Source organism: Ascidia mentula, chromosome 3 (genome assembly GCF_947561715.1).
Source record: "Ascidia mentula chromosome 3, kaAscMent1.1, whole genome shotgun sequence".
In the NCBI taxonomy this organism is placed as follows: domain Eukaryota; kingdom Metazoa; phylum Chordata; class Ascidiacea; order Phlebobranchia; family Ascidiidae; genus Ascidia; species Ascidia mentula.
The window spans coordinates 21,752,270-21,768,029 of NC_138568.1; the positions used below are offsets into that span (position 1 = coordinate 21,752,270).

The window sequence follows — 15,760 nt, forward strand, 5'->3', positions numbered from 1 at the left end:
TCGCATTCTTGGCGTCACCAAACATGACCGGTTACCATTCAATATCGGTTAGCCAGGTTCTTTGTGCAGTTTTTTTTGTTGAAGATCACATGAAGTTTTAGAACCCAGCGTTTACGGAAAGAATTCGTTTTTAACCAAACAATTTTGTATCTAGTCATTTTAAAGCTTTGCTTCTGTAAAGCTCCATACTAATTACATGTGGTGGATTGGGTATGGATCAGGATGCGTCAAGAGCGCATCCTTATTCCAGCGTCATCAAGTTGTGTTTACAAGAAAAATCTATAATTATCAGGTTGTGAGGAGGTTGTTGTGGTGGGATCAGGTTCTTTCTCCTATCACCCTCAAATTTAAGACGCCAAACAATCTTTGCCAATCTTTTAAATCTTTGCATCTCTTCAGCTGTCTCAGTCCACATGGTGATGCCAGAGAGCCAGATTTCCAATTCTACAATTTCTGATTTGTTCAATTTGTTGATAAAAGGAAATATAATGCGTAATTTTTGTATTTGGTGAAGCCGCTATAAAATTTATTGTAACATCCATACGTATCGCAGCTTGTTTTCCGAAGTTCAAGTGGACGAGTTTCATGCCACAACATCCCACAACACCCCACAACACCCCACAACTAATGAATATCCTTTTCAAATTTCGGTTCCTACTTCAGTGCGAATCCGTTGTTGCAAAAGTTGTTGAACTTCAACCTGAACATTCCGGGTTGGTTAAAAATACGCTTACTCAGTCATGCGAGAATTTAATTCCGAAAAGTTCGCGACTACTGTTGCCGACTGCAACAAAGACAAGAGTGTTAGTTTTTGGAACTCATCTTATTGTTCTGCCGTAATTCCTTGCGTGCATTATTCATTCCCGTATAATTTCGTCACACCTGACTAACTCCAAGTTTCTCGGTTGTAAACACCAGTCAAGCATTTCGTTCAACTCAATTGTAGACCAGGTGGAATGCCAGTCGCCTGTATAACCAGGTTTAATTATATAGGGACCGTGCATTACTGGCGAGCGGTGCTGCCTATTATGCTGTTTCACGACCATTGTGATTTACACCATAACAACCGACTGATTCAACGCTTCACCGGTTTTTAACGCCTTCTTCACTCAACTGGATTGAAAATAGTCATCGAGTTACCTGGGGTTTTCCATTTCGTTTCACTGTTAAAAAAGATTCGTTCATTGTTTTTAGTTTAGTTTTGCGATTTGCTGGTTTCTGTTGAATGGAAGGTTTAAGCTGGCTTTATCCCTGCAATTTCATTCGGTCGCTCCAAAAAGTATCCCGAAATCTTGTTTTCAAGCTTGTATGAAGTTTATTTACAGAATTAGAGAACAGCAAACTTGGTATAATTTACTACACTGGGGATAGTCATACAAAAATATGCGCTACATGACGATAAAACGATGAAACGTAGGGAAAATACGATGAGGACATTTTCATTCAAAAACTTGTGAACATAATCTTGTTTAATATCGGTCAATGATTCAACATAAATTTACTGTTTGACGAGATCATGTCACGATTATAAACACATTCCATGAAATCGGATTTAGATGCGAATTAAATTTGCTTGCTTTTAATTGTAAACACATTAAAAACAAACAAAGAAACTAACTAAACTCCTCTTGTAAAAACAACAACGATTTAATATCGGTTGCCTAGAAAAAGCTGCATCAAAAAGCAGTATCTGATTTTGCTAAATATGGTCCACAAGAATTTATAATTCAATGCATAATTGTTGATTCAAAGTTTCACCAGCAAACAGTTAAATCCGAACAAACAGTGTATTATCATTCTTTGGGAATAAATTACCGAATTTAAGATAAAAGAAAGAACGATCTTATTGGTTGATTTAGTCACATTAGTGAAGTTGCATTAGTAGTAAACAATGTTCCGACTTGCTGGTAAACTAGCCATGCCCAGAAGTAAAAGCAAAGTGCTAAAAAAATGCTGGACTTTACTTGTTTACTAGCGACAGAGTAGTGCTATAGTCACCAACTGCAGTGACGAGACTTGTTTGCTTCTGAGGGTAAACCATTGTTTTTTTTATCTTTACTTTCTTCTATTCTCAGGTAGTGGGACCCCCTGACTCCGAGTCTTCAGAACTAGAATTTTCATCAGATACAGTGTCTTGGTCATTATTTTCTGTACTTCTAAATTGTGGATTAAACAATGTTTTCATCAGAGCTTCTTTTTCTTCCTGCCTATTTCCGTAGTATCTGTGAAAATATTAAATTCATTAGAGCGGTATAAAGTTTCTATTTATTTTTTAGCGATTGTTTATGAATGGAATGCCCATCCAACGGACAAGAACAATTCATTTTATTATTCTACAATTTTAGGTTTATTGTTTCATGACTTTGTATTAACCTTGTAAAAATTCTTTCCGCTTCCTCTTTCCGTTTTTTGACTGTGCCTTTAAATATACTGGATTCCTCAGTTTCTCTCAAGATATAAATGTTTTTTTCCAAAAGACAGACGACGATGCAAGACATCACTGGAACGGAACGTTGTTCATCATTTTTAACAAGTCGTCTGGCGATTTCAAACAACAGCAGGACGGCGATGTCGAAAAACTGACCTTCCTTTTTCGACTTATACTCGGTACGAACCGATTTAGTCATAAAGTTTTTGAAATAAGCTGGAAATTTATCAAGATCTGATTTCGCTCTCAGAGTGGCTTTTATAGTTTTTGGAGTAAATTTTTTTTTTAACCTTATAACTTCCTTACTGTCTGCAGAGGTTATAATTGCGCCATTTCCAGGTTGCTTTTTAGTTGGATTGGCAAGCAACATAACGTTCTGTTTGGTACCACAATCGAAGTAGAAATAGTTTCCCTCCTTAAATTTGTTTTCGTTTCGCACAATGTCAATGAACGTGTAAAGTAACTCCTGTCCGTTGCGTTCTTTTTGAAATGTGTAGCTGTCTACCAGGTTTTCTGGAGGGGGAGGTGGAGGAAGATGTGACTCTTCTTTTTTTTTATTTTTGCACCACAACTCCAAATCATCCCGCAGTTTGCCGTGTGTTGCTATACGTTCATCAGGATCAATCCCTTTGCGTTCCAACAACTGGGTGCGAAATTGTTTGTCAAAATCTAGAAATTCCTCGAAAGATTCTCCCATTGTTTCAGTTATAAATAAATCAACTCTCTTTGATAAAATCTAAACATTCAATTTAGCGACTTGTTGACAGAAAAAAGTAACAGTTGGGTAAATTTTACATATAGGACACACATCATATATTTGATCAAAGATTTTTTTTTAAGTATTTGTTTCCTTCATCTATACACTAACACGCTTGAAAATACCCAAAGTAGTTGCTCGATATCTGTGTGATCAATTCATCCAGATCTTGCCTTTCATGAAACTTTACGGTCATGTTTTGCGAGCCTGAAATTACCTTGTGCTTTGCTTTGTACGGAAATTTGATTCTGTGTAACTTCTAACTCCACAGTGTCTCTCTCTATATGTATCCGACCCTTTGATTCTAAACACAATCTTTGTTGTGATTGCTGTAAATGCTTTCCAAAACGAAGTTCGATGGATCGTTTTGCTTTCGGCCACGATTTCAAACCTGAATACCCGAAATTCTAAACCAGCGCATGTGGCGTTACCAACATGCTTTTTTTGCATCGTTACGAAACAATATCACTTGGCGACATAACCAATTTAACAAACACAGTTCGACGTGGATTATTCAGCGACAAACTTTTCCCACAGTAATTTGACGATGAGATTACAAACCGACGACGGATCAATGGGAAAAGTTTTAAACTTCAACTAACAAAGAAGAGTCAGGTTGATTAGCAAACATTTTACACACACATTGGTTAAGTTTGAAGTTTTCAAACCTATTTAGTTTATCGACGCCCAATTTCAAACACCTTTTCGTGATTCCCCCCGGGGGTAAACACCATCATACACGTGTGTTTTGTTGATATTTCTTGTGGTTGTACGTCTATGTATATGTGCCAACACTGTTAAGAGATTGGGAAACCTTGCGAACTAAAGTTGACTGGCAAATGTTTTTGTTTCAAGTATAAGCTATGAAGGCAATGATGCTTTTTTTAGTGAGTTGCGGACAAGGTGAATGATGTTTCCATCTAACAGGTCTCATCAGTGCAGCTATGGCGTAACTTACAACGGTCTTGTCAGCTAAATATATTTTTCTTTTATTTGTCTTAAATATATTTGTATCAAGTAGTTAATGGAATGTTTAGGCTACATGCAGTCAAGCGGAAAATATTTTCTTAACTTTTACTATAAGAAAGAATTAAGACAAGGTCGGAGGCGAACAAATATGAGGCACTTGCTTCTTATATGTGACGTATTAAGGTTTTGTGATACAACAATCGTTACTGATGATCAATTTTTTGTACAAATGTATGTCTTACCCAAAAAGTCAGCCATTTTGGTGCAACCATGTTACAAGTCGCAAACAATCACGCTGTGAGCAGCAAACCGCTTACAAGTTTTAAATTTCATTTTTTTTATATCAATATGACGACCTCGGGAATAATTATATCCTTCTGCGGCAATCTTTGTTTCGATTCCCCGCGGGCTATTTTTGTCTAGTATTAACTTTACGTGGAAATTATTTGGGAAAGCTCCACGCTTCGTCACATTAGCGAGAGATTACGATCAAATGCCAAATCATCACACGATGTTAATTTAAAGGCGTAATGATGTTTGTGTTGCGGCTTGAGATGCATTTCTTTGCATAATTTTGCAAACACCCAATCAATAACTTTATTTTTATACATATAGATTAATAGGCTATGTAGCTATTGAGCTTGCAGTTCAAATACAAAACAATCCCATTAATTACGATAACGTCAGGTAAATATTTGGATCACTATCAAATATAACTGCAATAAGTAGAACCAAAGTTTGGAAAGTTTGGAACACAGTGTAGAGCAAAAACAAACGTGGGTCCTAACTGCATACACACAAACATAAACACCCACATATTCTAATACTTTTCGCTTAAATAAGCGTCTGTCAAAAATAATCAAAAATTTTTGGGAAATTATTCCACTACACACACAGAGTAACACATAGCACCGATGTTCATCCAGAACGTGCATACCTTTCGTTAAAACTTAAGGTAATGTTTTGTGGACCTGTCATATTAACCTGGTGCCTTGCTAACTCCACGGAAAAACGAATATGTGTAACTGTCTTCTACTGCATAGTGCCTCCCTATATATATCCAACCCTTTGTGAATTGGTCACGATTTAAAACCTGATTACTCGAAATTTCACCCGAAATTCTACTTCACCACCAAGCGATACCAACCGCTTTTTATATTGTTACCAAACAGTATCACTTACGTTGCTTCCACCTAGGTTTAACCACGTGATTCGAGTTTGTAAGCAAACAACTCACAAACCAAAACAAACTAATGACGACCGAGTATATGCTGTTGTTTATCTGAGTTGGTATCTGGCAGTTTCCCATCCTTTCAACCTTCCCAAACCTTCGTACGGTTAATCTACAGCTAACGTTGGTATTGGTTCCGCCCCCTGTACCCGCAGTCGTCACGTTTGTCGTGCCAGTCTCTGGAGACCAGGTCTGTCAATAGCGAACCTAACCAGATATACAAGGTTAATATTTGCGAGCGCTCGACTCAAACTATAGCTACAATGCAGTTTGTAATTTGACACAAAGTCTTAACCAAGCAAAATCAAAGCACGTCAAAACACATGATTTTCAGGGTTACAGCCCAGAGAGTTTAATAAGACGTACGTTTAACAACATTTATAATTATATGGAAGCAAATAAGCCACAATAGAATCATTGCGCTGCAGACATTAAAGCAGTACGCCAGCCTGCAAGATTTCATCAGTGCGGGTGGTGACCGTAGGGGTGGACTAGATGTTAAATTGCAACTGCAGTTTGAAACATTGTGCACTGCTGTCTGCAACAATGAATACAACGCAAAATTTGACAAAAATAATTGATTTGAAAGCGTTTTCCTTCAAAGTAACTAAAAATTCAAACTGAAACAACAAACCCAAACTAACACACTTGCAAACAAACATCAATTTACAACAATTTAATATCGCGCGTAATATTCGGTAGCTACGCAATACAATGCTTTCAAAATGCCAAAGCGTTTCTATACCACTAACCTAAGCAGACTGTAAATATTCATAGGCTTCAACGTCCGCCCTTATGCCTCCATTGCACGCCATTGAATGGTTAAAACTGCCTATCAATCTATTGTTACGTTGCTTCCGCCTTCCTCCAACTTCCTGTTTACTCTGCTATATCTCTATGACCTAATGCAGCTGGCATTGCTGCCAAACGTGCGTTATTTTGTACTCTAACTGCACTTTAGTGTGGATAAATTTGGCCAATTGTGTACGGTGCAAAGCCATGTAAAACGAATTGTTGAGGCAAATATGACTTATTTTAAATGATTGCTAGTTGTACATTTCGCCGTAAAGTATATTGCAAATGGTCAACGCAAGCCTCACACTTTGTAGAAACAATGCAACGGAAAAGTACTTTTAAACTGCACCAGACACATAACCGAATCCCAGACAAATACAGCCTGCCCTAATTATGTTGCCTTTTTTACCTAACGAAAATAATTGCTAGAACCGCCGGAGAAAGTAATCCATAGATTTCTCACATCAAAATGGAAAACTTTTGAACAAACTTCTATGCACGATCACAACACAAATGTCGAACTTCTGAAAAAGTCTATTCGGTTCCTTTTGGTCGTGACCTGTTCCAGTGTCATTTGCAGCTAGAAAAGGGACAATCCTCCGCTGTACGTGAAATTTTTTGTTGCTCCATATCTCCATCTTGCGCCAGTTTTTATGAGGTCTTAAATAAAGCAGAAAAATTGCAAACATACAAAAAAATAAGCAGAAACGCGGTGTTTATTGTGAAATTAGTACGGAATAATTCTTTGTATAATACATGCGTGAAACAAAAATAAATCACAATGAAAATCGACACAGTTAAAAGCGCTATTATAAAGTACAAGTATCTAAGTGCCCTTTATTAATACATTGAACTTAGTGCAAAACGAAACACAGTTTACATCGCAAAAGCTAACACATGCACATTTACGGATTGTGAAATTGCAGACAACGTATTGCACATTCAAATAACATTATGCGATAAATGTAAATAAGTATTATCCTTGCAATCGCGAAAGTTTTAACTTATGTTAACAAATGGTTTGTGGATATTCACAAACATCTTTGTCGTCCAGTTATGTACATCATTGTTTAATATCGGTTGCAGCTGGATTGAAGAGTCGTTTCACAGCTGAATACTAGAGCTGTGATCGCCAAATATAAAGGGCCTGTGCAGTGGGGCGATCCCGCCTTGCTATGCGTAAGCATGGCATTACTTCTGCGTTGTCTGATTACGGTGGTGGAGATCCTCTACGCATGTGAAGGTCGCCTGACAAGTTGTGCGCTTGCGCACCAGTGAACCTTGGCCACAATATACCCCGTGAAGCCACTGAGCTCCTGTAGCTCAGTTGGTAGAGCGTCGGGCCTGGTTAGCCCAGGGTCGTAAGTTCAAACCTCACCGGGAGCTTGATTTTTCAGATCTCGCTCCGACTTGTCGGGAAAAGTGGCTGATCCAGCTTGGCTGCAATGCCTTGGCTGCGAAGCCTGTGAACCTTGTGATCAGAATACTAGAGCTGTGATCGCCAAATATAAAGGGCCTGTGCAGTGGGGCGATCCCGCCTTGCTATGCGTAAGCATGGCATTACTTCTGCGTTGTCGTTTCATTAGTTTTTCTTTTTCTTCCTTCGTACCTCCTTCCACGTAAAACCTATTTTAACCCAACCAAAAAGTTATAAATATAACGTGTTTTAAATATATTTGTATATCCAGTCCAATGTCTCAAATTTTAATGGGCAGCGTAGACTCAGTTACACTACGATGTGCATTTTGTAGAAACGAGCGATTCGAAAGCAAATCCTGAAAACATTTTTACTTGTGACGTTCTTTGCTTTTACTTGTGTAAAACGATTTAGGGATATGTAGAAAAAACTTCAAGGTAATTGGGGGCCAGCATTTTATTTTCTATATGCGCTCTGATAAATAAGAGTTAGTTTCAGTTTTTCAGGAGATATATGATCCCTTCCACACGCAAATGTGCACAGGCGAAAATATTTTCTACACCAACCATAGAGAACATGTCACGAATGACTACAGGAAGCAGTCTGTTTGACCGACGGATTTGTCTTTTTACGCATCAACATTTGCCGGAAACTCGAAAGGGAGTAAGTGTTCTTGCTGTTAAGTTTTGTTGTGATTTTTGTTTTTTTTTGCTATTCTTTTAGACAGAAACCGAGAATGCCAATAGGCACAATTATTATTTCTTTCAAAAACAAAGACCTTGCATTGGCGCTTATCGTCTGTCACCCCCTCTCGAGTTTCCGGACAGCACTAACCTCTTCAGGATGGTTCTTGTTGCATTTTTCCTCATATCCAAATCCCCTTGAAACACTTTTTCCAGCTGCCTAAATACATCTAACTCATTTTCCTTTCTCTCTGACATGGAAATCCTCAACATAGAAACGGAGATGCAGGATGACACAGGGATGGATTGGTGTACATCACCATCAGCAAGTCGTCTGGCAATCTCAAACAACAAGAAAACAGAGATCTCGAAAAATCTACCACTAAAATTTCTGTGGGTTTTGATGTAAACTGATTTTGTCATAAACTTTTCAAAGTAATGCGGAAAACCTTGAAACTCGTATGTTTTTGGCGGTTGAAGCAAGTATTTGAATGTGTTTGGTTGGTTTGTGAGGGAAGAGGTCATTATTAAACCATTCCCGGGTTGATTGGAAGTTGGGTTTGCGAGCAAGATAATATCTCGATTCTCACCGGGTCCACAACGGAAGAAGAAGTAATTTCCTGCTTCATACATTTCTCTGTGTTGAACAATATCAATGAACTTGTACAGCAACTTTTGACCCCTGACCACCTCAAAGTTGTAACTTGCCACTCGTTTACCAGGAGCCAGGATCTTCTTTTCATCGCAATATTTTTCCAAATTTGTCAAGAGGTGATGGTTGGTTGGCATGACAACTTGTGGAAAATTGCTTCGAAATATTTTGTCGTACTTTCTAAACTCATTATAACTTTCTGTCTTGATCCCAATGTTTCGTTTCCACGAGACTTGTCCACTCCATATTTTACAAGACTGCAAAACGCCGTAACATTTAATTACTCTGGCCATCCAATACCTTTTAACCAACTAGCAACAAATCTTTCGACTAACAAAATTCTGTGGTTAAAATAAAATTAATATTTCGTACCAAGTCTACCCAGTTGGGAACCCAACCGATCGGTCGTCTAACAGCCATCCCAGTGCCAGAGTCACCAGCTGCACTGATGAGACCTTTCAGGTAGAAACAGTGCGTACATTTGTCTCTCAATCTTGTAGTTCAGTTTAAGAACTCTTTACCGATATTTTGTGTTATCAGATCTTTCGCTTGCAATATATATTGTGGAAAACACACAAACTTGTCCTTATATCGACCCTGTTGTCCGAACTTGCCCGGTTGCTGCTACAGTATCATGATGGTGTTTTGTTGTGACAAACAACAACCACGTTACCTCAACGAAGCCACAGAAGTTTAAACAAAAACCCGCTAATGTAAACACCAGGAAACTACTTACTCCTTCACAAGAGTTTGTAAACTCAAATATCAACACTAGTATTCTCATAAAATTTGGTAAATTGTTCACCACGAACTAGCAGGCGCACCATGTCGCACCACTACTACATCATGCTCATTAATAGGAGTTCGAAATTTGAACATGTGGTCTTTACTTCACGTGAAAATTTTGCTTTTTTCGTGAGAAAACACATATATTCCTATCGATGTTCACACCAGGTAGATACGCCAATTTTCAGGCCATGACATATTCGCAAACTGTCGTAGATCAACGTTTTAATATAAACGTTTGGAACAACATTCATTGAGCTGCTGACATTGTACGCAGTTTCGACCTGCCAGGTCTCATCAGTGCAGCTGGTGAATGGAGTTGGTCATGCCGACTAGCTAACTATAACCAGACGGATACTATTCCACTGTGGTGAATTTACATTCGACGTCGTTAGGAACCAAACTGCAGGTACGACATACCGGGAACGAACCACAGAGCGCACAATGGGTAAGCAATCGGTTGAAAACCGATAGTGTTGTCGGCTATTGTCACCAAAACAAAGAGCTTATAGGTCGAAACAGTGGCCATCTGTATGCAGCTCACAGAAATCATATCATTAGCTCCATTTGCTCATATATATGCGACAACGTTTCTATACCACTGACCTGAGCTGACGGTAAATATTTTTATATGCTTTAGCCTTATGCCTCCATCGCACGCCATTTTATGGTAATCACTGCCCATCAATCTATTGTTAAGTTGCTTCCGCCTTGGTTAACTTCCCGTTAACTCTGCATTCTCAGGTCTTCTCCCTTTGGTATTAATATCAGTGGTTTTTTTGCCATTGTACTTTTGCGATTGCGATCCCTCTGCTAAAGTTTGTGACAATTTTATTCATTCAAATGTTTAACACTGGATTTCATTCAGACAAATTGTGCGACCGGTTTTAGAGGTGATGTCACATATAGGAAAAAGAAAACAGTCGTGTTGCATGTCAAAAATAAACAACCAACTAACGAACTAACTGATGAAAATCCATAATTTGTGCCCTCCGTTACCTGGACAACGTGGATCTGACGTAATGCACCACATTCTTGCGCAATTTATCCAAAGCGAAGGAGTATGTGATAGGGCAATGGCGCTGGAAAGGAGAATAGCTGCTGAAAAGATGCAAGACACAAGGAATTAACCACGTGAACAATTAAGTGTACTGGAGAACATACATTGCTAACAATACACATACTCTAACCATACAAAAACCTACTATGGGGAAAACTAGTACACAGCCAACATAATCTCAATTTTGGGTAAATCAGTTCCAATTTACTCATTCTTATGTTTCTACCCAAAATAACTCCTTGTTTTACCGAGCTTCGGATTCTGTGATGTTTTGGTTTTCTCATCGGATAACACTGTACATTAATGCCATATAAATATTCTTGATCAGGCTTATGCTGTTCATGTGTCGTTAATCACCTTCTGGGAATTCTGGCGTCTCAACTTTTTGTAAATTCATAACTTACAAGATGCACCAACATTCAACATATTAAGGCACCAGAAATGGCATGTTTTTCTATTGCATCAGGCAAACCCCGACTGTTCAAACCTGCACAGAATTGCCACAGCAAAGTTAGTCTTTCAACAGATGTTATGTTTGCATTACCTGAAAGACATACTCAATGATACGTATTATGGAACAATAAACATTGCGTATCGAGACCGCCAATCCCCGCCAGTAATGCCATCGAATTTGTTCATTTATTTCGTCACTTCGTGCTATTAACCTACGAACCAAAGCGAAGTTGGAACACATTTTAAAGTTATAACGATATTTTTATGAGCAAATTCGGAACGTTTAACGACAACAAACGACTGCGTTTCCCGGGACATGTGTGACACGACCAGACTAGTCCACATTTGCCCGTAACCGACAAAGAGCAAACCCAGATACAAACGATAGGTTTTATTAACTGCAAGCATTTGTTTGATCGCTTACAGCTGTATCAACCCACCAAGTTCGGTTACCAACTGACTGAGTTACAAAAACATTAGTCTGAAAATGTCAAAGTGCTTAACTTAAAACAACTGACGCAAATCGCATTTTTAAGTAAACACTATTTTCTTTTGTCAATAATTTACATAGACAGTATACAACTAAAATTCCTGGGGAGCTGTCATGTAACAATGGTCATATAGCCATGCAATATGTATTCAAGCTGAAAAAAAAACATTTTTTTCAAATATTTACTGGTTATTAATTTGTTATAGCTGCAAAAACTGTGCCTCGCTGCAACACTGTATGTCACTCTTATATGATGGTTATTTTGTACTCTATCTGCACTTTAGTGTGGATAAATTTGGCCTATTGTGTAAGGTGCAAAGCCATGTTAAACGAATTGTTGAGGCAAATATGACTTATTTTGATTTATTACTAGTTGTACATTTCGCCGTAAATATATTGCAAATGGTCAACGCAAACCTCACACTTTGTAGAAACATTTGTACCGGAAAAGTACTTTAAAACTGAACCAGACACACAACCGAATCCTAGACAAACAAAGCCTGTCTTACTTTTGTTGCCTTTTTTCACCTAACGACAATAAATGCATGTTTGCTAGCACGGCTGGAGAAAGTAATCCATAGCTTTCTCACATTAAAACGAAAAACTTTTTAACAAAGTTCTATGCACGATCGCAACACAAAAGTCTTCCAGGAACAAGCAAAGTCCTGTCGACTTTCTGAAAACGTCTATTCGGTTCCGTTTGGTCGTGACCTGTCCCAGTGTCATTTGTAGCTAGAAGGAACAATTCTCCACTGTACGTGGTATGTTTTGTGGCTCTATACCTCCATCTTGCGCCAGTTTTTATGACGTAAAAAAAAAACCGGAAACGCGGTGCTTATTGTGCAATTAGTACACAATAATTCTTTGTATAATACCTGCGTGAAACAACAAAGAAATCACAGTGAAAATCGACACTGTTCAAAGCGCAATTATAAAGTACAAGTATCTAAGTGCCCTTTATGAATACATTGAACTTAGTGTAAAACGAAACACAGTTTACATCGGAAAAGCTAACACATGGACATTTACGGATTGTGAAATTGCAGACAACGTATTGCACATTCAAATAACATTATGCGATAAATGTAAACAACGCAGTAATATTTCATGCAATGGCATGATTGGCAGGATCGCCCCACTGCGCAGGTCCTTGCTTGGCGATCACAGCTATCGTATCGCGATCATTAGGCTTTTTCCTAACAAGTCGGAGCAAGATTTAAAAAATCAAGCTCCAGGTGAGGTTTGAACTCACGACCCTGGGCTAACCAGGCCCAACGCTCTACCAACTGATCTACAGGAGCTCAGTGGTGTCACGGGGTATACGGTGGTAGAGATCCCCTGCGTATTGCTTAATACTGCTCTTCTGGCAAACTTTATTGTATTTACGCTTCTCGACGTTTCGGCTATTATGCAACAGCCTTCATCAGGAGGAAGTATCTAAGTTTGGCACAGTGGACAATTTGAGGCACATAAACAAAAACGCTACAAAAGAAAGAAGAAGTGTTCGCTTTTTCGTTGTTTCACTTCTTCTTTCTTTCGTAGCGTTTTTGTTTATGTGCCTCAAATTGTCCACTGTGCTAAACTTAGATACTTCCTCCTGATGAAGGCTGTTGCATAATAGCGTAAACACAATAAAGTTTGCCAGAAGAGCAGTATTAAGCAATAAAATATGCCTGGCAGCATCAGTAACAATTTATCCCCTACGTATATGTGAAGGTTGCCTGGCAGGTTGTGCGCTTGCGCACCAGTGTACCTTGGCCACAATATACCCCGTGAAACCACTGGGCTCAGTTGGTAGAGCGTTGGGCCTGGTTAGCCCTGGGTCGTGAGTTCAAACCTCACCGGGAGCTTGATTTTTCAAATCTTGCTCCGACTTGACAGGAAAAAGTGGCTGATCCAGCTAGGCTGCAATGCCTGGGCTGCCAAGCCTGCAAACCTAATGAAATGTAAACAAGTATTATCCTTGCAATCGCGAAAGTTCAAACCTACACAAAATTGCCACCCAGTGACAGCAAAGTTAGTCTTTCAACAGATGTTATGTTTGCATTACCTGAAAGACATACTCAACGATACGTATTATGGAACAATAAACATTGCGTATCGAGACCGCCAATCCCCGCCAGTAATGCCATCGAATTTGTAAATTCATTTCGTCACATCGTGAGAATAACCTACGAACCAAAGCGGAGTTGGAACACTTTTTATTGTTTAACGGGATTTTTAAGAGCAAATTCGTCCCTTATAACGCAGAAAAATGACTGCCATCCCCGAGACAGGTAGGGCCACGCGTATACCAGTCGAAATTGCTCGGCACCGGTTAAGAGCTTTGTTTTTTTCTAGCACCAGCTTCGGGCGATTACAAAGAGAACGTAACGCCCATTTTTTGAACTGGTCTCAAATGTCCGAATTGACCCCGGTACCGGGGTAACATCGGACGTGACCGGGGATATTTCGGACAGCAAGATTTAACAAACGTTTTTTTTTTGCTTGTTTAACAAATAACTGAAATCAAACTTGGTGCAGTATCAGCATTGGGGCATTAGCGCTTAAAATATCATTCAAGCTTCTAGGAATCGGGGCGTGGCCACTTGTCGTTTCGACCCTTCCACACGTTCGTGCTTTGGGTAACTCGTGTACTTTTTACGGAGCACGGATATCATAGATTTTCGGGTCAACAAACGATTTTTTATCTTTGGGGCTTTTTCTTACTGTCAAAATTCGATCATTTCATCCAGACTCTGTTTATTCTCTACTATGACCGATAATTTTTCATAAAACTCAAAAAGTGTTGTCTTCTCGCGATTTCTTGCCACGATGTCCGAAGTATCCCCGACCACGTGACGACAAAAAAAATTATTAAAATACGGCCTTATTTTTAAAGGTTACACAAAATCATCATTGGCCTATCCAAGAATACGTATTTATACAAAAATTACTGCATTTTGATTAACTGTGACAGATATATAGCCTTACACATACAAATAGAAAAACTTGGTTTCACTGATAAATTGACATTTTCGATTATAATTTTCTAAGCAGACATGATTTAATTCCAAAGTTCCTGTTAACCTTTGATGAAGACATGAAGCTTTTGTATAAGTGTCGTAACAATATCTAATTGTGACGTAAAATACCTGGTCCGAAGTATCCCCGTGTCCGAGGTATCCCCGGTCTCCCCTATATTAATACATTAGAAGCAAGGAAAATGTTTCCAAAATATGCGGATTTCGTGATTACTTACCAGCTGGCTTTTACGCAATCGTCGTTCAAATGCATTTAAATCACACACAATGTACCCACGTAACGGGACAACGATTAAGCGAGTAATCAGTTTGTGGAAAAGCAAACATTATGTGACATGGAAGACCATGCGTTGCTTTTGTGGCATCATATAAACACCAATTAATGATTAACTTCACACAAAAGTTGGCGCAAAGTTCAACAAACGCATCCTTTATAACCCAGCATAGCTCTTCAATCGTTACTGCTCCAACTCCGTTTGTAGTAAATCAGTAACAATGAAATTTTATTAAAAATTTATTGCAGTTACACCGTCGTTTGTGTCTTCCAGCTGCCTCTTTTCAACACAAGAATCATCACCTATGCCGCGCAATTTAAGGTTCTTTTCGGCTAAGTATTTTTTCACTTTTAATTTGTTAATTTAAGATGTGCTTTAATGTACTGACACCTCTGGACGAAATTTATGTCTGGTGCTTGGTTTCCATGTACTTTTCTGTTTGAAGGTCATCTGAAAAATGAGATAATTTCCACTGGAGAACGATATTGTGTTTTTGTGAATGAAGACAAAGTAGCCGTAGGGTTCGTGTGTGGCATATAAAATCAGTCCGATTGGTGTACCGGATCGCAAGTATCCGAAGAGAAAAAGTCTGGACGCCCAATTAAGCCGGGTTTTTAGCGGGCCCAAAACGTTTTGGTTTGGTCGAGTTAAAAACATGGCTATGTGGTTTCACGCGTCGAGGTGTTAGCCGCCATCGATTGTAAGCGCACGTAAATGTTAAAAGCAAACTTAGGTGCCCTT

The 15,760-nt window shown here is 38.8% G+C and overlaps 1 protein-coding gene across 1 annotated transcript; it reads right to left on the reverse strand.

The window, feature by feature from the left end:
* Positions 1 to 1,423: 1,423 nt before the first annotated feature.
* On the reverse strand, positions 1,424 to 3,177 carry LOC145895213 (uncharacterized). Its single transcript, XM_082983983.1, has 2 exons — positions 2,374 to 3,177; positions 1,424 to 2,222 (listed from the first exon to the last, which is right to left on the reverse strand). Exons 1-2 carry the CDS (start codon positions 3,123 to 3,125, stop codon positions 2,072 to 2,074), a joined length of 903 nt encoding a protein of 300 aa, XP_082840109.1. The 5' UTR covers positions 3,126 to 3,177; the 3' UTR covers positions 1,424 to 2,071.
* Positions 3,178 to 15,760: the final 12,583 nt, after the last annotated feature.